The sequence below is a fragment of the Lynx rufus genome, unplaced genomic scaffold, assembly GCF_022079265.1.
Source record: "Lynx rufus isolate CCGP_SWC_20201006 ecotype Redwood Valley unplaced genomic scaffold, mLynRuf1.p SCAF_5, whole genome shotgun sequence".
NCBI lineage: Eukaryota > Metazoa > Chordata > Mammalia > Carnivora > Felidae > Lynx > Lynx rufus.
Window position 1 is genome coordinate 92,197,547 of NW_025814867.1, and position 23,276 is coordinate 92,220,822.

General features: G+C 36.4%; 1 protein-coding gene across 2 annotated transcripts in view; it reads right to left on the reverse strand.

The window, feature by feature from the left end:
• The window catches only part of STXBP5L (syntaxin binding protein 5L), a 388,157-nt gene extending 370,908 nt beyond the window's left edge, over positions 1–17,249 (reverse strand). For both annotated transcript variants that reach the window (XM_047100036.1, XM_047100035.1), the window contains exon 1: positions 17,061–17,249. In XM_047100036.1, coding sequence (XP_046955992.1) covers positions 17,061–17,249 — 189 coding nt within the window. The remainder of the gene's footprint in view (positions 1–17,060) is intronic.
• Between the last annotated feature and the right edge of the window lie 6,027 nt (positions 17,250–23,276).

Sequence of the window (23,276 nt, forward strand, 5' to 3'; positions counted from 1 at the left end):
GAAATTTTAAGAAAATTTAAGGTATTCTATATCATATTTTGATGGCTATATGGATATACATAACTTTCAAAACTCACTAAACTGAGTATTTAAAACCTGTGAATTTTATTATGCATAAATTATACCTCAAATTCTTCCCTCCTTGTTCTTCCCCACTTTGTTTTCGGCTATCAACTCTCAAGTGTTCAACTTTTAGACTGTATCCTCTTAACATTTATCTTTTGCTCCAAGTTTTTAATCTTATAGCTCTCTTCAGAATAAAATATATGGGCATTATGAAAGTGTTACAATTAAATAAATTTTTTATGGTAACTGTATAATCCTGCTTTGTATGAAGGCAGAAATTAAATTAGTTATCAAAGAATAAGAAAGCATGATTTGAAGGTAATTCATTGAAGATTATACCGAACAGATCAAGATTAAACACTTTTCAATCCTTTTAAAGAAAAGTTGGTAAGAAAAGAGAAATGGTGACTTAAAGAACTATTTTGATATATTAATAGTACCAATAAGATATTAGACTTGTTAGGAGAATAAAATGTGGCAAAATATGTTTTAAATGTCTTCCAGGTTCTTTCATTTTAGAATAAAAGAGCTTTCAGCCAAGAGAATATAAAGAGAAATTAAGATAAACAAAGGACAAAGACAGCAAATATACTACAAAATGATTTTTAAAAAATAGAAACACAAGGCAAAGAGGAAGGAAAGGGAAAAGGAGCAAAGAACTTTCATAAAAGTTACAAAAAATGAATTAAATACATTTTATGCAAATCATTAATCACATAAAAATATAAATGGTTCATTTAGTGTGTGCTGGCATTGTAAATTCAAAAACTGATGGCCCAATTACAAAGTGCCTAGTATAGAGTTATATATAAAATAGGCCTTCAAAAAATAGTAAGTACATAGTAATATACATAAGTAAATTAATTCACCTAATATCTATGCTGAATAACTATCAAAACACAAAAGTATTGTATATTATCTCAAATAGCAAAGAAATTTTGGTTAAGATAGAACTAGAAAAAGCAAAGAAAGATCCAATAAACTAAGGATGGAAGAGAATCAGAGTAAGGAACCTTCTGAATTATATAAGTAATCAATAAAAATGTTCAGATTATTTATAAATGGAACTCTCAATAAATCAAAGTATGTTCCTCATCAGTATTCTGATCCTCTCCTTACTGCCCTCCAATCCAGTTCTTCAGGTATATTTAGCCTATTAACCTAGGCCTTGGATATCCTATAACCTAGAAGAAATCTAAGTAAGAGAAAAAATAGAGTTGACTAATCTACTTTAAATATTCAGTTAAAAGAACAGATATGTGAAAACTGGATCCCATCCTAATACCTCCAATAACTTATGTAATAGATAAAAGTTAATACCATTCAGTACAACCAAAAGAATCAACTCCAGTCTTATTAATTTTCACATTTTCTCTTTTTTAATTTATTTATTTTAAGAGCGACAGACAGTGCAAGTGGGGGAGGGGGAGAGAAAGAGAGAGAGAGAGAGAGAGAAGATACCAAGCAAGCTCTGTGCTGCCACACAGAGCCCAACGGGGGGCTTGAACCCATAAAACTGTGACATCATGACCTGATCCGAAACCAAGAATTGGACACTTAACTGACTGAGCCACCCAGGCACCCCTAATTTTCACATCTTCTATGTCTTTTATATTTTCCTCTTTTCTAATATTCTAAGGAAAATCTACCCCCACAATGGCATCATGAAGTAGGAGTAGCTTAGTTAGGCTAATTTAAAAATATTCTTTCTCCAATTCTTTAAAAGATATGCCCATCTCTAGAAAACAAATTTTAAAAATCTAAAGTCTATTTTTCAACTTGTGGTACTCTGAACAACCCACACACTTCCTCACATATAGTCTAACAGTTCAGAAAGGAAACAGGCTTTGTTTTCAGCAACATACACAAAAGCATAGGATACCTGATCTTTAAAACAAAACAAAACAAAACTCTGTGACTTTACACAATTTGAATTAAAGATAACTTAAAGCCAGATGAAAATGCAGTGTGAACCTTGTTTGGTTCCCAATCCAAACAAATCAATTACAAAAATAAATTATGGAACAATTGAAGAAATGTAAACATTAACTGCATATTAGAGTGTATAAAGAAATTGTTAATGTTTTTAGAAGTGATAATGGTGCTAGAGATTTTTTTTAAGAGAAGAAGGGGGAAAGTCTATATTTTTGAAAAGGAGAAGGGGGAAAGTTCTTATCTCAAAAGTTTTTACAGATGAAATGGTATAATGTCTGAGATTTGCGTTAAAACAATGAAATGAGAGATTAAGATTTGCAAAATTGATAAATATTGAAAGTAGGAGTTTATTATATTATTCTTATTTTCCATAAAGTAACTAAAAATAAAACAGATAGGTGAAGGTAATGAACATCTTTATGGCAGGCAGAATAGTGGCTCCCTAAAGAATCTGTGAATATGTAGATTTTACAGCAAGGAGGAATCAAGGTTGCAGATGCAATGAACATTGCTAATCAGTAGAGCTTGAAAAGGGGGAATAAACCTGGATTATCCTAGCGGGCCCAATGTAATCATAAAGGTCTTTAAATGTGGAAGAGGGAAGCAGGAAAGTTAGTGTCATAGTGACGCAATGTGAGAAAGATTCAATTAGCCAATGTTGGGAAGAAGACAGAAGGAATTGCAACCAGCCTATCAAAGCCAGAAAGGAAGAAAAACACTCTCCAAGAACCTCCAGAAAGGGATGCAATGCTACCAACACCTTGATTTTAGCTCAGTGACAGCCATTTCAGACTTCTGACCTACAGAACTATAAGCTAATAAATTTGTGTTGCTTTAAGCTGCTAAATCTTTGATAATTTGTTGCATCAGAAATTGGAAACTAATGCAATATTCTAGTAGAATCTCATATTTTTATTTACCTGAGAGGAGATTAAAGCAGTTTGCTCAGAATTCAAATGAAATATGAATCAAGTAAAGAAAAAATTTACTCCTCAATTAAAGAAAAAATGTCCAGATCAGAGACCCTTACTACTTTAAAGGGAAAATCTTTCCTCTATTCCCCATTCAACCTTTCCCTTTCTGGTAGCCTCAACTTCTTTTCTATGGCTCAACTTCATTATCTCCACTACAATATACTAAAATGATATCAGTATCTACCATCACTGCTACTTTCCTACCACTTTTCTCCTTATACACCTACTCTTATAGTACTGATTCTATCAACTCTATTCCCTATTATACTGTGACCTTAATTTTATCCATGATCTTACTGAAAATATTTTACCCTAATCAAGTTCCTCCTGGTCTAAATGGGCTCTCTCAGTTCTGGTTTGTTTTTAATTTCTTTGCTTTGTTTTCATCATCCTTGACATCTTTGCAATGCTGAGACTTTCTTGAATTTCTTTCTTAATATTCTTTGTAAAGAAAGCATCAGATTATTTACCTCTACTCTTGAGCTTTCCTCTTATTCTGCTTACTTCTCCTATGTCTCTTTTTTAGGTTTACATTTCTCATCTTCTCAGATGTTTACAAACTGTAAGCATTTCCCTCAGATTCAATCTAACTTCTCAATTGATTATACTACTAATGATTTTCAAACTTTTTTGGTTTGCAGATTTATAGACAGGTGTTTAGTCAATTTATAATAAATAAATTAGACTAAACATTAAGCAATCCAATTAATTTCTTGACAGTCTAATTTTATTGTGTACATGTACACAACACATTTTTATTGTGTACATTTATTGTGTACAGTTTTTAATGTTACTGAAATGTACAAATGGTTGGCAAAACAGAAAAAATTTTAAAAAGTAACGGTGTTCTCTAGCTACAAATCCTTACCTTTTGACTCCAGGTACCAAATCTACATCTAAAACCACCATTGCATAATGGTCAATTTTATTTATAATGAAATGTACATATTCTAATATGATGATGTTTTTATACTATTTTCAACCCAAGAAATACTTACTGGATACATGTAATCCAATTATAAGATACCTAGAATTAAAATATTAATTATATTTGTATTCAAATTCACTATATTGATTATATATAACTATATTCAAAATAATTCTATATATTATCAACTGGTAATTTTAGGCCTCCTAGAACTAAAATCATACTCTTCTTTCTAATATCTTACATAGGCCCAGAAAATATCATTAACTGATTTTGTTGATTAATCAACCAAAAGATATCATTTCACTCTTATTATAGTTAGGTGAGACTGGTTTATGTACTAATCATTTTACATGGTACAATAAATATTATTTGAGCAATAAACTTGTTAAAATATCTTCTTATATTCCTTCAGTAACTATGAATATTCCATTTAACCAAATCTCTATAAAGATATCACAGTGGGCCTTTATGTATTTTCTGGAGGTCTTGCAATCTATTCTTTACAACTACTTTCCCCAAATCCTTTAAATATGCTTTCTATTTTTAGCTTTATCAAATTTAATCATTGATTTTCTAACACTCCTTATCAATAAATTTTAGCATTACTTAGAAAGTTAGGAATGATTTCCCAGTGTATTATACACATTAAGAGATTAGCCTTTTAAATATTAAAAAGATGTTTAAATTTATCTTTTTTTAAATTAAAAAGAAGAGCACAGCAGCTATAACCAAATTCTTTTATAAAGATCATTATTTTGACAAGTAGAAACAAAAAATTCAGTTTTCTCTAATACAACAAAAACTCAATTTAAAACTTAAAACAGGGCTTCTATTTGAAACTTCTAATGAATACAAAGTTATTGCTGTCAAATTAATATGTAAATTATTTATAGAACTATAATATGGGAAAGCAATACAATCATTCTATTATTGAAAGTAAACTATGGAACTTAATTAATCCTATGATTTTTTTGTAGGCAATCTTCAGGTGAAGGCAGAAGGGGGTCTACAGAAATGCGCTAAACTTCAAGAAATAGGAATTTGATTTAATCATTGGTGATAATCCTACAGATAAACAAACTTGGAAATTATGTAAGTTTTAAAATTAGTTCGATATTGAAATATACACAAAGTATGACAGCACTATTTTTTTTAATATATATATTTTTTTAACTGAAGTATAATTAACACAGTATTATGTTCGTTTCAGGTGTACAATATGATTCAACAATTCCATACATTATTCAGTGCTCTACATTGCATGTAGATGCCCAGTTTTCTCATACATTCACAGTAAATGTATTCTTAATCCCCTCTATTTCACCCATCCCCTTACCAACCTCCCTTCTGGCAACTTCCAGTTTGTTCTCTGTATTTTAAAGTCTGTTTTTCTTGGGGCGCCTGGGTGGCGCAGTTGGTTAAGCGTCCAACTTCAGCCAGGTCACGATCTCGCGGTCCGTGAGTTCGAGCCCCGCGTCAGGCTCTGGGCTGATGGCTCAGAGCCTGGAGCCTGTTTCCGATTCTGTGTCTCCCTCTCTCTCTGCCCCTCCCCCATTCATGCTCTGTCTCTCTCTGTCCCAAAAATAAATAAACGTTGAAAAAAAAATTTTTTTTATAAAATAAAATAAAGTCTGTTTTTCTTTTGTCTGAGTTTATTTCTTAAATTCCATACATAAGTAAAATCATATAGCATCTGTCTTTCTCTGCCTGGTTTACTTCACTTAGCATTATACCTTCTAGGTCCATCCATGTTGTTGCAAATGGCAAGATCCCATTTTTTTATGGCTGAGTAATATTTTATTTTGTATATATACATACATATATATGTGTGTGTGTGTATGCCACATCTTCATCTACTGATGAACACCTAGGTTCCTTCCATAATTTGGCTAGTATAAATAATGCAAAAAACATAGCAGTGCATATATCTTTTCAAAATAGTCTTTTTGTTTTCTCTACATAAATATCCAGTGGTTAAATCACTAGATCATACGGTGTTTCTCTTTTTAATTTTTTGAGGAACCTCCATACTATTTTCCACAGCAGCTTCACCAATTTACATTCTCATCAACCCAGCACACAAGGATTCCTTGTTCTCCACATCTTCGCCAACACTTGTTATTTCTTGTCTTTTTGATTCTTGCCATTCTGACAAGTGTAAGGTGGTATCACATTGTGGTTCTGATTTGCATTTCCCTGATGATTAGTGATGCTGAACATCTTTTCAGGTGTCTGTTGGCCATTTGTATGTCTTTTTTGGAAAAATGTCATTCAGGTCCTCTGCACATTTTCAATCAGTTTATTTGGTTCTTTGGTGTTGAGTTGTAGAAGTCCTTTTTATGTTTTGGAAATTAACCCTTATCAGATATATGAGTTGCAAATATCTTGTCCCATTCAGTAGGCTGTCTTGTCATTTTATTTGCAGTTTCCTTCATTGTGCAAAACCTTTTTATTTTGGTATAGTCCCACTAGTCTAATTTTGCTTTTGTTTCCCTTGCTTTTGTGTATGGTATTAGAAAGTATTCCAGTTTCATTCTTTTGCATGTAGATGCCCAGTTTTCTCAGCACCATTTCTTGAAGAGACTGTCTTTGTATGTTCTTGCCTACTCTCTCACAGATTAATTGACCATGTATGTGTGGGTTTATTTCTGGGTTTTCTATTCTGTCTCATCTCTGTGTCTATTTTGTGCCAGTTATACTGTTTTGATTAATGGAGTTTTGTAATATATCTTGAAATTGGGATTGCAATAACTCTAGTTTTGTTTTTCTGTCTCAAGATAGGTTTTGCTATTTAGGGTCTTTTGTGGTTCCATATAAGCTTTAGTATTATTTGTTCTAGTTTTGTGAAAAATGCTGTTGATATTTTGATAGGGATTGCTAATCTAATGATCTATAGATTACTTTGAGTATTATGGGCACTTTAACAATATTGGTTCTTCCAATCCATGAGCATGGAATATCTTTCCATTTGTCTATGTCATCTTCAATTTCTTTCATTAGTGTTTTCTAGTTTTTGGAGTATAGATCTTTCAATTCCTAGTTGTTTATTCCCAGGTATTTTACCCTTGATGTAATTGTAAATACGACTGTTAATTTCTCTTTCTGCTACTTCATTATCAGTGTACAGGAACACAATAGATTTCTATATATTAATTTTGTGTCCTGCAACTTTACTGAGTTCACTTATCAGTTCTAGTAGTTTTTGTGGTGGAGTCTTTCAAGTTTTCTATATATAGTATAATGTCATCTGCAATAGTGACAGTTTTACTTCTTCCTTACCAATTTGGATGCCTTTCATTTCTTTTTCTTGTCTGACTGTGGTAGCTAGGGGAAAAGTTGTTTTTCACTATTAAGAGCACTAATTGTTTTTAAGATAAGAACTGCCATACTAAATGAGATAAAAATCCAATTTGCTGACAATATACTAGCACCAAAAGACTTTTTGTAAGAAAATGTGATTGCTCTCTATGGTAACTTTAAAAGTTTATAAACATACTTCCTACAAGTCTATAATCCCTTACATGAGCCTGTACCCGCACCCTTATGTTCTTAGGATAAACAAAGTAGAGAACCTAGAGTAACAGAATAACCTGGCTTTTGTTTCTGATTCTTTTTTTTTTTTAAGTTTGTTTATTTTTTGAAAGAGACAGAGACAGCACAACTAGGGGAGGGGCAGAGAAAGAGGGAGAAGGAGAGGGAGAAAATCCCAAGCAGGCTCCATGCTGCCAGCACAGAGTGCAACATGGGGCTTGAACCTGTGAAACCACAAGATCATGACCTGAGCCGAAACCAAGCACCTGACGTTCAACAAACTGAGCCACCCACGTACCCTTGTTGCTGATTCTTAAAAAAAATTAATTTTAATGCATTTGGTTCTTAAATGTGTTACCATCTCAACCCTAACAAGGTAGCTTAAGTCTTCTGGTTTGCCTCCATTCCTATTCTTAAAGATGCCCACCCTCACCTGTCCATTTTGGCTACAGGAGCATGAAGTCATTGTCAGATGCTTTATCCATAATAAATTATCCTGCTATGTCAACTGTACTATCTTTTATAATACTAGTTACAGCACAGAATGAGACAGGTCCGCACATCTCAGGGAATATTTAATGAATGAAAATTGCAAATATGTAGAACTGTGATCACGGACTTGCACCAAACCCAGTTACAAAACCTCCCAAGTAAAGACATGCAAAATTAGAATAATGTGGAGACAATGGAAAACCTGAAGAAGAGATAATAATCAGGAAAACCTAGGGACTTGACCTCCTTCAGCTTTCCTGGGTCCTGGAAAGCCTAATTCTCCACAGTCCACACGTTTCTGATTTTATACCTATGTATCTGGGAACATCTTATGTTATATCTGGTATAAGGATCATGATTACAAACTCATTTCCTTGCAGTAGTTACACTAGTTATCTACATGTTGGCTCTGACACTATGACCATTTATAAAAACAGCTTATAAATGTTAATGAATTATGAGTTGGCTAATTTAAGTTTATTCAAAACTTTAGGAATTATGCCATCTTGTTCTAGTGATATATTTCTTTTTGTCTGTTTTGTTAGTTAGGTCTAGATCATCCCATGTGTTTGTCACTGTCAATCCAGTACTTCTGAATTGTTCCCTTAAAAAGATTTAGGAATAAAATGTCCCTTATATCTTTCTCAATTAAAAACTGAAATTTATTTAATTTTTTAAAAGTTTTGTTTAATGTTTATTTATTTTTGAGAGAGAGAGAAACACAGAGCATGAGCGGAGGAAGGACAGAGAGAGAGGGAGACACAGAACCCAAATCTGTCACTGCAGAGCCCGATGCAGGACTCAAACGCATGAACCACGAAATAATGACCTGAACTAAAGTTGGACGCTTAACCAACTGAGCCACCCAGGCACTCCAATAAAAACTGAAATTTAATTGAATATTTCTACAATCTTCTTTTTCCAGGTCTTTTTGAAAATTATATACTATATTCCTAAAATGGTGTCACTCTTTCACTGAATAATTTCCTTGTCTTCCATAAAAGCCTTTTCCAAGAAGCTGTTCAAAATAATACCTAGTTTGCTCTTAATACACCTTTCTGTCACCTTTCCTGCTCTCATTTATTCATTCAACAAATATTTAATTACCTTGTATATGGCAGGCACAGTTCTATGAATTGGTAAGATAGTTGTGAACATAATAAAGCCCTGCCCCCATGTAGTTAAATTATGATAGGAGAAGCAAACAACAAGCAAATAATATATAATTTAATGACAGGTAATTGTGTTATCAAGAAAAAGTAATCAGGATAAGGTCAGGGAGGGAGTGAGCAGCAGTCAATGAAGATCTCTCTGAGAAGTTAACAATTAGTTAACTTAGAACTAAATAAAATAAAGGGAATATGTAATATAATTATTAGGGAGGAAAGTGTTCCATGGAAAAGAAAAGCAAATGAAAAGCCTTGAGGTAGGAATCGTGTCGGAGAAACAATAGGAAAACCAATGTAGCTGATGCAGAGTAAGTAACATGAAGTAGAGTTGAAAATGATATCTTGGGGGCCAAGATATCTTCTGTGTTTCGCTCACTCTCTCTCTGCCTCTCTCCTGCTTCTGCTCTGTCTCAAAAATAAATAAAACATTTAAAAAAAAAAAGAAAATGATATCTTGTCAGGGCCAGATCATTTAGATCTCTATAAGACATTAATGAGATTTTTGTTTTTATTTTTAAGAGAAATAAAAAGCCATTGGAGAGTTTTGAGCAGGAATGGCATAATATGATTTAAATTTTAAAAGGATTCTACTGCTTATTATGAAAGTGGAGCCTGGGAGAGTTAGGAGGGAAGATGGCGGTGTAGGAGGACGCTGGGCTCACCGCGCGTCCTGCTGATCACTTAGATTCCACCTACACCTGTCTAAATAACCCAGAAAACCGCCAGAGGATTAGCAGAACGGAGTCGCCGGAGCCAAGCGCAGACGAGAGGCCCACGGAAGAGGGGCCCCTCCTGAAGTGGATCACCTAAGGAGAAGCAAGCTAAGCCTGCCCCTCCTGCCCCCGTGCACCTTGCCTACCCACCCCAGCTAATACGCCAGATCCCCAGCATCACAAGCCTGGCAGTGTGCAAGTAGCCCAGACGGGCCACGCCACCCCACAGTGAATCCTGCCCCTAGGAGAGGGGAAGAGAAGGCACACACCAGTCTGACTGTGGCCCCAGCGGTGGGCTGGGGGCAGACATCAGGACTGACTGCGGCCCCGCCCACCAACTCCAGTTATACACCACAACACAGGGGAAGTGCCCTGCAGGTCCTCACCATGCCAGGGACTATCCAAAATGACCAAACAGAAGAATTCCCCTCAGAAGAATCTCCAGGAAATAACAACAGCTAATGAGCTGATCAAAAAGGATTTAAATAATATAACAGAAAGTGAATTTAGAATAATAGTCATAAAATTAATCGCTGGGCTGGAAAACAGTATACAGCACAGCAGAGAATCTCTTGCTACAGAGATCAAGGGACTAAGGAACAGTCCACGAGGAGCTGAAAAACGCTTTAAATGAAATGCAAAACAAAATGGAAACCACCACGGCTCGGATTGAGGAGGGAGAGGAGAGAATAGGTGAACTAGAAGATAAAGTTATGGAAAAAGAGGAAGCTGAGAAAAAGAGAGATAAAAAAATCCAGGAGTATGAGGGGAAAATTAGAGAACTAAGTGATACACTAAAAAGAAATAATATACGCATAATTGGTATCCCAGAGGAGGAAGAGAGAGGGAAAGGTGCTGAAGGGGTACTTGAAGAAATAATAGCTGAGAACTTCCCTGAACTGGGGAAGGAAAAAGGCATTGAAATCCAAGAGGCACAGAGAACTCCCTTCAGACGTAACTTGAATCGATCTTCTGCACGACATATCATAGTGAAACTGGCAAAATACAAGGATAAAGAGAAAATTCTGAAAGCAGCAAGGGGTAAACGTGCCCTCACATATAAAGGGACACCTATAAGACTCGTGACTGATCTCTGTTTTGAAACTTGGCAGGCCAGAAAGAATTGGCACGAGATTTTCAGTGTGCTAGACAGAAAAAATATGCAGCCGAGAATCCTTTATCCAGCAAGTCTGTCATTTAGAATAGAAGGAGAGATAAAGGTCTTCCCAAACAAACAAAAACTGAAGGAATTTGTCACCACTAAACCAGCCCTACAAGAGATCCTAAGGGGGACCCTGTGAGACAAAGTACCAGAGACATCACTACAAGCATAAAACATACAGACATCACAATGACTCTAAACCCGTATCTTTCTGTAATAACACTGAATGTAAATGGATTAAATGTGCCAACCAAAAGACATAGGGTATCAGAATGGATAAAAAAACAAGACCCATCTATTTGCTGTCTACAAGAGACTCATTTTAGACCTGAGGACACCTTTAGATTGAGAGTGAGGGGATGGAGAACTATTTATCATGCTACTGGAAGCCAAAAGAAAGCTGGAGTAGCCATACTTATATCAGACAAACTAGACTTTAAATTAAACGCTGTAACAAGAGATGAAGAAGGACATTATATAATAGTTACAGGGTCTATCCATCAGGAAGAGCTAACAATTATAAATATCTATGCGCCGAATACCGGAGCCCCCAAATATATGAAAGTGGAGCCTGAGTGAGAACAGAGAAAATACCTAGAAAGCTATTGAGTAGTAGTCCAGGCAAAAGATGTGGTAGAAGTGAAGACACGTAATCAGATTTAGGATGTATTTTGAAGGGGAGTCAATAGAAGAGTCTATTTTCTCAAAATCTCTGTTTCCTAAGAAATTAATCATGTTGTCTTTTCTAATAAGTTAGAAAGATAAAACAGAAAAAATACTAGATTTAATAATGGAAGAATAGAGCATTAAACTTAGCTGTGCCTCCTACCAACTTGGAGACCTAAGGATACCACTTAAATTCTCTGGCTTCAGATGTCTTATCAGTAAAATAAAAATATTTACACTTTTCTTGCCTTCTTTACAGGACTGTTACGAAGGTCAAATGGGAGATCCTACAAATAAAGCTAAGTTTAATGTAACAAACTCACTAGATTAACAAAAACTTTCCATCCTCTTTGTAAAACATGGATTGACATTAATGATTCACTGAATACTTGAAACTCTAGCTTAAATTCTCACACTTTCCTACTCCCAGCCTAATTAGGTGTGGGACAATTAACTGTAAGAATTAAGATAGATGATAGGTAGATAGATTTTATATATACACACACATTCACACATATATATTGTGTGCATATACACTCACCTATATTCTCTATATGTGTACATACAGTTGACGCTTGAACATGGGTATGAACTGCATGGATCCAGTGATGCTTGGAATTTTTTTAGATAAATACATAGCACTATACATGTGTTTTCTCTTCCTTATGATTTTCTTAATAACATTTTCTTTTTTCTGCTTACTTTATTGTAAATATACATTATATAATACATATAACATACAAACTACATATTAATCAACTGTTTATGTTATCAGTAAGCCTTCCGGTCAACAGACTATTTGTAGTTAAGTTTTGGGGAGGTAAAGTTTTCAGGGAGTTAAGTTTTGGGGGAGTAGAATATATACAGATATTCAATCATGGGGAGATCCACACCCTTAACCCTCATGTTGTTCAAGGGCCAACCATATATTCATCATGTGTATAAACTAAGTGTCAGATGATATGTATATATCATCTAGAAGGACCTGACACTTTGCTTCAAAAGCAAAAAAAAAGTCTTTTTAATTTTTTATTTATTTTTTTAAAATATAATTTATTGACAAATTGGTTTCCATACAACACCCAGTGTTCATCCCAAGTGCCCTCCTCAAGACCCATCACCCACTTTATTCTTGAGACAAAGCATGAGCAAGGGAGGAGCAGATTGGGAGAGAGACACAGAATCCAAAGCAACCTCCAGGCTCTGAGCTGTCAGCACAGAGCCCAATGCAGAGCTCGAACTCACAAGCCATGAGATCATGACCTGAGCCGAAGTCGGACGTTCAACCGACTTTGGTGCCCCCCAAAAGTTCTTATTCTACTTTAAATAAGTTAAAACTGAAAATTATACATAATGACTTTGGGATGGTTTATGGAAGATAAGCCCACACAGAACTCCAATTACAGAACCAATGCTCAACAACAAAAAATCTTGTTCATTCATCAAGTGACCTGTAAAGTGGTGTATATACATTTTCAGTTAAAATAAAATGTTTAAGACATATATTGTTATTAATGACTTTCTGCTTTAATCAACCAACCATTATATACTGTTTCATTCATGAAGTATATCAGGTGCCTACTATAATCATTCTCAATACTGACTGTGTATCAGAATTTCCTGTGGGGTCTTTTCAAAAAATGCAAGTGTCTAGGCCCCATTCCTCGATATGGATTCTCTAAGACGAGTGGAGCTAGAAATCTTTGTTTTACACAGAATTAAGAACCACTGGCCTACTAGGTAGTAAGCAGCCTAGTAATGATAAGGAAACATATATTTTCCTCTCATAGAGTTGACAATATAACAATAGTGACAGAAAAATAAATTTTCTAATCACAGTAAGGTGCTAAATTCACACCAAAAGGAATATTCCAGGTGCTATAAAAAAAACAGAAGGGGAAAAAAAAAACTAATTCTGCCTTGGGCAGTAAAAAAGGAAGGTAGTGGACAGAGCGGGTTTCATGGAGGTGATATTTTAACTATGAGATAAAAAGTACCTAGGAATTCTCCAATTTTATTAAAGCTGGAAATGGTATTCTACTCAGAAGCAACAAATTGAGAAAAGGCATTGAAATATGAGAAAATATGGTCCTTTCAGGGAATGCAGTATGTGTAGGAAATCAAGGAAATGAGGATGGAAATGTAAATAAGAACCTCAACCTGATATAGATCAAGTTAAGCACCTTGACGTTTACTGTATAGAGCAGTAGTTTCAAATTGTGTTTCACAGAATTCAAGTTCAGAAAAGGCACTTCATGTAGTTCATAAATATCTGAACAACATGGGCATTCAAATGCATACATACTGAACTTATAACTTGTTTTTTGATAAGCTTGAACCTAAGTTTCTTCTACCATTTCTATGTTTTTGAACTTCTTATACATTTGTCACTGATTATAAAAGGTGTAACTTTATACTTTTACTTTTATAAGGCCATCAAAAGTCCTACACCTGACAGGGATAATATTATACAACAAAAACCAAATATAAAATACATGATTTTTATTGAGTAGCTGTATAATTTATTATTATTATTTATTTTTAAATGTATGCCAGTAAGGTATATTTACTTGTTTGAATAGCTGCTGTTTACTGGGTCTGACATTAGCCTTTTATTTGTAGAGCATCATTGCTCTAGGGAAACGAACATAAACTTTTTAGCAGGGGAATGACATAATTAACATTACAGTTCAGCAATAACCATTATTACAACAAAATCAATTGGAACAGGGTAAAACTAGAGGTAAGAAGATCAGGTAGGAAGTGATTTCAAGAGACCAACCAAGAAACTATGATAGAATGAACCGGTACTGAAGATGATGAAAAGGGAATAAATTTCAGAAATACTGAGGAAATAGAATAGATAGGATTTGATGACTGATCAGATAACAGAGATGAGGATGGTTTTCGAAAGAGCAGATTACAGATTTATACTTTAGTTTTGATCATGTGGAAAAGTTACAAGTACCCAAAAGGTGCCAACTGCTTAGTACTCAGAATAGAATGTTCTTTGCACATTCCATCAGTGAGTCCAAATGAAGTCCCCACTTTAGTAACAGTCCTAATTTTGGAATTTCCTTAATCCATTTTTATATGTTTTCTTATAGTCAAGGTAACCTAAAGTACAATCATAAAATCACTTTTAAAAATTAAGTATATTGCTATCCAAAGATGCCATAGTACTTTCCCCATTTAGTAACACTTTAATACTATTAGTGTTCCACTTATACAGCTATGTATCCTCTTAATTTCTTTGAAAGTATAATTTTGTACTTATATTATTACAACCTACTGGTTATAGTCATTCCACTAAGAACAAGGTGATTTCAAAAATTTAAGAATACAAAAATACACATTTTAGCACCTTTTCCAAATTTATACATTACCTTCACCTAATTGTCTTGTTTGATCTTCCCAGTAACCCTCTTAAGTCAGAAGAGTAGAAATACTTATTACCATACCACAGATGAGAAAATCAAGGCTCAAGGCAGATAAATGGCTTGTCCAAGATTACATGGCTGGCAAATGACAGAGCTTTAAATAAAGTACAATCTGATTCCTAGGCCAGTGTTCTTCCTACCATGCCATATGTTTTTGAAGTAATGCATATTTAACTTCTGCTACTTCTCATGACTATTTCCTGTCTGACTAAATAGGAAGACAACTACATATCTCCCATTTTCCTCTCTTGCATTCACCCATTTCCCCTGAAATTTTTAATTTAAAACCTTCTCTACCAGATTTAAAACCTCAATAGTCCTGCCAATCTGTTTCAGAGGTCTACCTTTTCTATAACTATTTTATCTTTACCAAAACTATCCTAAGAGATTTTGGAAATTTTTTCAGAATCTTGGAATGGAAACAGTAATACACCAAATATTAGATAATCATAGCATTATTCCCCTAACTAGCAGTTCAAATTTGAGCCTATAAGGCCCTTTTCCATATTTCTCTCATGACCAATATTAAGCCCCTAATCTGACAAAATATCTACTATTTCTTTTTTTTTTTTTAATATTTATTTGAGAGAGAGACAGAGCATGAGCAGGGAAGGGACAGAGGGAGAGGGAGACAAAGAATCCAAAGCAGGCTTTGAGCCATCAGCACAAAGCCCGAAGCGAGGCCAGAACCCACCAACCATGAGATCACGACCTAAGCCAAATTTGGAGGCTGAACCGACTGAGCCACCCTGGCATCTTTATCTGTTATTTCAAATTGAGAACGAAATTATACACAACTTTGTATACAAAATTGTATGCATATAAACTTCATAGAGTAGAATTATATCTTTTAATATAATTCTAAATAAATTCACTTTTATGTAAATTAATATATAATATTTTAATAAATACAGGTTTAATGTTTTTATAATGATCCTACCAGGAATAGCAAATAAGACAATAATTTAAACTTACCCCATTATATATGTTATTTACTACAAAAATAATTTTAATAATTTCAAAAAATTCTTTTGAAGTACCAAAACATTTAATAATTTCTGTAATTTCAAAAATTTATGATTTGTTCTAATGTATTCAAACACATCTTAAAATTATATTCATCAGTATTATATGAATGACTTAGTAGCTTTTTTAATTGTACATGGAGGTCAAGAATACATTCCTAAGCTACCTTCCCAAAAGAAAAAAGAACAGTAAGAATTACAAACTACTTTATGTCAGAAAATATAAATATCTATATAGTAACAAAATGTTTGTTTTGAAAATTCTCATGGCTCCCCATCAGAAACTCTATTTTGCTTATTCATTAGAACTTGAACATTAGAGTACAGTTACCCAAAATGTTTCTTCACTAAACCAGAACACAGGCTATTTTTTTCAAGTTCTTACAAGTATTAAGTCCATGGATTTGTTTAAAAATTTAAGAATCTGGAGGTGTTTTCATACAGAATTTTAAACAATGAATTTAAAACAATACTGTTACATCTTTTTAAATGGATGTATTCACTTAGCTATTACTTCTAGCAACATTTTAATAGCTTTAATCATTTTATACTGCACAGTGAAATAAAATAACAATTAGTTTCTCTGAATGTCAACATGGAATTAACCAGAAAGATTTTCTCCTTCAGTTTACTACTTATACACAAATATTACATTAAAAATTTTGCCCACAATTTGGGCCTTGACATTGCAAATTCTACTTTTTATGTTTGCTTATTTCCACTTTAAATTACCATTGCTTTTTAAATTGATACTGAAGTCAATGCCTAGAACATCTTTGTTAATTCAAATCTACCTATAGAGTCGTCTGCCCAGGACTGCCTGATGCTGGCATCTCAACAATTTCTGATCCCTAGTGAGTGTTTTTGTTTGGTTTGGTTTGGTTTGGTTTTAATTATTCTTTCCTCACAACAGTGAAATAAAGAAATAATAGGCTGTAAGCCAATTCAAAACTTACCTTGCAAATCTGGAAATACTCTGAAGTCAGGGTTTCCTGAATCTCCTCTTTGAGAACCCCTGCAGTCCCTCCTGGGTGCACGGAACCACTTCCAGCCCCACCACCGCTGTTACTGCCACTGCTGCTACCACTGCCAGGGGAGGAGGCAGTTAAGCCGTCCAAAACTTTTCGGAAATTAAACTTCTTCATTTTAAAAACTGTTGAGAAATTCAAAGGAAAGGGTGACTTAACGCATGGACTTATACCTGGGTAAAAGTGTTGAGCTTTTCATATTAGTGAAGGCAGTAGCCAGTCCCCATTTTACAAGCATTGGCTATAAACGAATTAAAAAAAAAAGAGAGAGAGAGAGAGGGAGGGAGCCAGGCTTCATCTTGTCAAATTTTAATTCTAAAAAGAACATCCTTTAAAAAGAAATAATAAAATACAACTCTAAAGGCAACAGTATTCCCTCCTCATACATCAAATTTTCAAGTGCTTTATCCTCAGCTGTAGCTACGCTTTATCAGCACTGGGGTAAAAATAAAAGGCAGTGTCATCATCGTCATTAGCATTATATCATCATTATTATTATACAATCAAGCCGGAGTCCAACAGACCAAGACTCTGTCTCTCTTAAGGGCGGGCTTTCTTTTTAAAGATTCAGCTCAGAATATTTTCAGAAAAACGATACTGGGGTTGGGCGGTGGGATAGCGAGTATTTACTCTGCTACCACCTTCTGGACTCTTCCTCACCATCTTCAACACTCCCTTCTTCTCAGTAGGTAATGAAGGGGAGGCCTTTTTCCATTTCTCACCCCCAACAGTCGGACCCCAAAACATCTGCGGGTGACCCACGGCAACAGCAGACGGGAGGGGTGAGCGGCGGCGCCGGCTGCCTCCGCTTCTCCCTCCGCCCTCCCCTTCCAATCCCCCCCCCCCCCCGCCACCAGCGTCTCCAGCCCTCCTCCCTCTTCTCCCCGCTCCATCCACCCCCCGCCCCCCTCTGTCCGCAGCCGCCGCCGCGCTCGCCCGCCTGTCCGCTCTCCCCACAGCACCGCGGCGGCTCCTGGGGGACGTGAGGCAGTGGCGGCTACAGCTGCGGCCCGAGTCCCGCCTTAGCCTGCTGGGCGCGCAGAGCCGCCGTTCCCGCGGTCCCTCCCCGGGCGGAGCGCCTAGGCACCAAGCACACACAAACACCCTCACACAGACATTCGCGCGCCCATTCGGAGCACACTCAAACACTGTCACACAGAAATTCGCGCGCGGGCGCTCACGCTCATGAACACACACACAGGTGTGAGGGAGCCGCGGCTGGACGGCGTCGTCGGCGTCCCAGAGGGATGACTATCGGACTCCAGACTTAGGCACCTTCCTCGGCCGCCACTAGGTGCCAGCCAGCCCGAGAAGCTGAAGGTGCGGAGGGAGGCGGGCTAGCAGGCGTCAGTCCCTCCCGACTGGGGCCGCTTCTCCGGTTCCTCTGGTCGCGGCGCCCGGCGCTCTCCGAGGTCCTAACCAAGCAGGCAGGCTCCAACGAAGGCTCCGCCCTCCCGCCGTGGGCTGCAAGCCCCGCCCCCTAGAACGCCCCCTCGTTTGCCCCGCCCCCTCCACTTCAGGCCGCGCGGCGCTGGAGAAAGGGGCGGAGAGTTACGGTACGTCAAAGGGAGCAAATAGCCTCGGCTCCAATCCTAGGCTCCATAGAGTCAAGCTCCGCGGTCGCGAGGCGCGGAAGAAACTGGGGGATAGGCCGAAGGAAAAGCCAATGAAAGGGGGAGGGGAGAACTTAGAAAAGTGGTTGAAGTGTTTGATTGACGGAGAGATTGGCCAGTATGCTGGGGGGCCGTGTTTTGGGGGCTGTAATTGGCGCTACCTGTTGAAGGACGCAAGTGTGAATCAATAGAATGCGTGGAAGTGTGCAAACTTGGGCGCCTTGAGTCCGAGGCTGCTGGAAGGGTGTTCCTAGGTCTGACCCTGGAAGATATTGTGAACTGGGCCAAGTGTTTTTGCAGTTTTCACCTCTACTCGTTCTCCAGGTGCATCTATTGGGCTTCCCTCACTGTCCTGCTACTTGGCCTAATTGCTTAACAAGTCACCTCTGCCAGAGAGAATTGTATTTCCGTAGACTTGGAATATATAGCCTTCCAGACCCTAAGGAATCAATTGCTTACCTTGTTCCCTCTAATACGTAAATTACCCTTCCCCCCCATTTTCACATATACACTTAAAAACAAAAAAAGAAAACATTTCTCTGACTAAACCGTGTCAGGAAATTTTAAGCTTTATGAGTCACAATAATCATTTTGAAAGATACACTATTTGGTGCAGGATTAAAAAATATAATAAAAGCATCAGGATGGGAATATTTGGTTCTGAGCCCTGACTTGATACTGGATTGGGGAAAATTTAGACCTCAATTTCTTCGTCTGTGAAAAATGAAGGGCAACTTAGGGGGCCAGAGCTAGCTACAGACTTCAATTTGGGCAAGCAACAGAGCTCATTAGTAAGCATCTAATATAGTCTTACATTTTTGAGATCTCCTAGGATGATTTTTTTTTTTTTTCTGGTGAAGGAAGAGGATGGGGTGAAAGGGAAGACCTGAAAGAGAAATGATTTGTCCAAGGTCACATAGCAAGGAAATAGCAGAGATAGGTTACAGCCTAGTTTTTCAGATTCTCAGCTCAATGCTTACCCTCTCCTTTTTAATTTTTCAGTACTTAATGTGTATTTTACTCCTTTTGAAACCTTTAAAAGACCCCCCAATTGCCACAGCTAGACAGTAACACTTTTGAAGGCAGGCATGGAATTATAGATTTCTATCTTGTCTAGCACCTAGCACAATATTTCACACATAAGAGGCACTTAAAGGGTTTTGAACAATTGGTTTGTTAATGGTTGTTAGTAAAAGATTTAAGAGATGATACCCAATTATATCCTATTTGGGAAGGGTAAAAATTTGGGTGGAAACAAATGCCATGTCTGGTGAAAACTAGATCTTGGTAGGGTTCCAAATTCTGTATTGTATTCCTAACAATATGTACCTTTGTCATTACTCTCTTTCTCCATTTTTTTTTCTTCTTTCTTCCTGGCCCCATTTCACCTCCAAGAACAGGTGCCTATTAAGGCTAAAGAGTTTGCTTTCCTCTTTTTTTTTTTAATATGAAATTTATTGTCAAATTGGTTTCCATACAATACCCAGTGCTCATCCCAACAGGTGCCCTCTTCAATACCCATCACCCACTTTCCCCTCCCTCCCACCCCACCCCCATCAACCCTCAGTTTATTTTCAGTTTTTAAGAGTTTCTTATGGTTTGGCTCCCTCTCTCTCTCTTTTTTTTCCTTCCCCTCCTTCATGGTCTTCTGTTAAGTTTCTCAGGATCCACACAAGAGTAAAAACATATGGTATCTGTCTTTCTCTGTATGACTTATTTCACTTAGCATAACACTCTCCAGTTCCATCCATGTTGCTACAAAAGGCCATATTTCATTCTTTCTCATTGCCAAGTAGTATTCCATTGTATATATAAACTACATCTTCTTTATCCATTCATCAGTTGATGGACATTTAGGCTCTTTCCATAATTTGGCTATTGTTGAAAGTGCTGCTATAAACATTGGGGTGCAAGTGCCCCTACACATCAGCACTCCTGTATCCCTTGGGTAAATTCCTAGCAGTGCTACTGCTGGGTCATAGGATAGACCTATTTTTAATTTTTTGAGGAAGCTCCACACTGTTTTCCAGAGCGACTGCATCAGTTTGCATTCCCACCAACAGTGCAAGAGGGTTCCCGTTTCTCCACATCCTCTCCAGCATCTATAGTCTCCTGATTTGTTCATTTTAGCCACTCTGACTGGTGTGAGGTGATATCTCAGTGTGGTTTTGATTTGTATTTCCCTGATGAGGAGTGATGTTGAGCATCTTTTCATGTGCCTGTTGGCCATCTCAATGTCTTCTTTAAAAAAGTGTCTATTCATGTTTTCTGCCCATTTCTTCACTGGATTATTTGTTTTTCGGGTGTGGAGTTTAGTGAGTTCTTTATAGATTTTGGATACTAGCCCTTTGTCTGATATGTCATTTGCAAATATCTTTTCCCATTCCATTGGTTGCCTTTTAGTTTTGTTGATTGTTTCTTTGCAGTGCAGAAGCTTTTTATCTTGATGAGGTCCCAATAGTTCATTTTTGCCTTTAATTCCCTTGACTTTGGGGATGTGTCAAGTAAGAAATTGCTGCGGCTGAGGTCAGAGGGGTTTTTTCCTGCTTTCTCCTCTAGGGTTTTGATGGTTTCCTGTCTCACATTCAGGTCCTTCATCCATTTTGAGTTTATTTTTGTGAATGGTGTAAGAAAGTGGTCTAATTTCATTTTTCTGCATGTTGCTATCCAGTTCTCCCAGCACCAAGAATCATAAACTACCTAGGAATAAACCTAACCAAAGATGTAAAAGGTCTGTATGCTGAAAACTATAGAAAGCTTATGAAGGAAATTGAAGAAGATACAAAGAAATGGAAAAACATTCCATGCTTGTGGATTGGAAGAATAAATATTGTTAAAATGTCAATACTACCCAAAGCAATCTACACATTCAATGCAATCCCAATCAAAATTGCACCAGCATTCTTCTTGAAGCTAGAACAAGCAATCCTAAAATTTGTATGGAACCACAAAGACCAGGAATAGCCAAAGTAATATTGAAAGAAGAAGACCAAAGTGGGAGGCATCACAATCCCAGACTTTAGCCTCCACTATAAAGCTGTAATCATAAAGACAGCATGGTATTGGCACAAAAAACAGACACATAGACCAATGGAATAGAATAGAGACTCCAGAATTGGACCCACAAAAGTATGCTTTCCTCTTTTTTATGCTTGTCTTTCCTTCAAAAAAAGGGGGGGGGTGGATGGAGAGGATTACTTTAACTCTTTGAGCAGTAACATTATTGTCTAAAATAATGGATTTAGATGCCCTCCTTCCCTTCATCAGAAAGTCTATTGACAATTCCTTAATTTTCAAACAAATGAAAGTAAGCCTATAACAATTGATGGTTTGGTCTTTTGATGAGAGTGATTCAGCAAAAGGAGATGTAATGTTTACAAGAAAACCCCATAAACCACCCATCACTAACACTGTACTATCTTAGCAAACTAGGTGGTGGTTTTATTCTGAAGCTGGGGGAGAACTGAGAACAAAAAAGGACACAAAACAGATTGACAAAGACTCTGCTTTAAGACCCTACAGGGAATTCATTGGCCTACTTGAGTTAAAAAGAGGTGACAGCATAGATATTCCTTCAGATGGGACAACAAATTGGAATGGGAAGTGGAAGAAAAGCCAAGTCAGAATATATAAATGTTTCTAACAAATACTAGAAGCCTAAAAATATATAATTAGAAGGCTGAGATTTTGGAATCTTTGGGATTATTTTAAATATCTTTGTTCTTTCACAGTAGTAGCACAGTGTTTTGTACATAGTAAGCGCCCAGTAAATACTAATTTAAATAAATGACAGCAAGTAAAATTTTAACGAAATTGCAATCTCATTGAGTGGGAAACTGTGGACAGAGGATACTGTAATGCCAACTCACAAACTGTGAGCAAAGGATAGAAATGAGCAAAAGACAGTGCATTATATATGTAATAATGTAATGTGTATGTGAGAAGATAGCACAATCATAGCCTGAAAATCTTACTGGATGAGAGAAGCACAATGACATATATTTGGAAGAAAATTCCATCCTTAATTACTTAAAGAGCAATAAGGTGCTATTCTATAAATCATTTGGTAAAGGGATTGATACCAGACCATAAAATATACCTTAAAAATAATGTAGCGATCTTTAGAATTGGTCCAGATAATAACAAAGGAGAGCTTTGTTTATTCTACTATAAATTAGAATACTTCATTGAGAGTTTCTGATAAGCCACACTATCTTCCTAAAATGGCAAGTATGAAGTCTGTAAGGAAGAAAGATTGTCTAAGCTTGGTCCTTGGAACAAAATCATCAAATTATTTAAACAAACTAATATACTGAAAGGATTTTTAGAATATATGTTAAAAATGTATTACAAGGGATTGTAATCTTTGATTCAAGCCAACAACGAAGCTAATAGCTGATTTTCCACATCTTCAAAAAATTAACTAATTATAGAAAGTATGTACATATATGGCACTTCACACAGAGATTTGCTAAACTGATCAGGCTTGGAGAAAACGAAGCCAAATTGACAAAACACGTATAAATGGTCT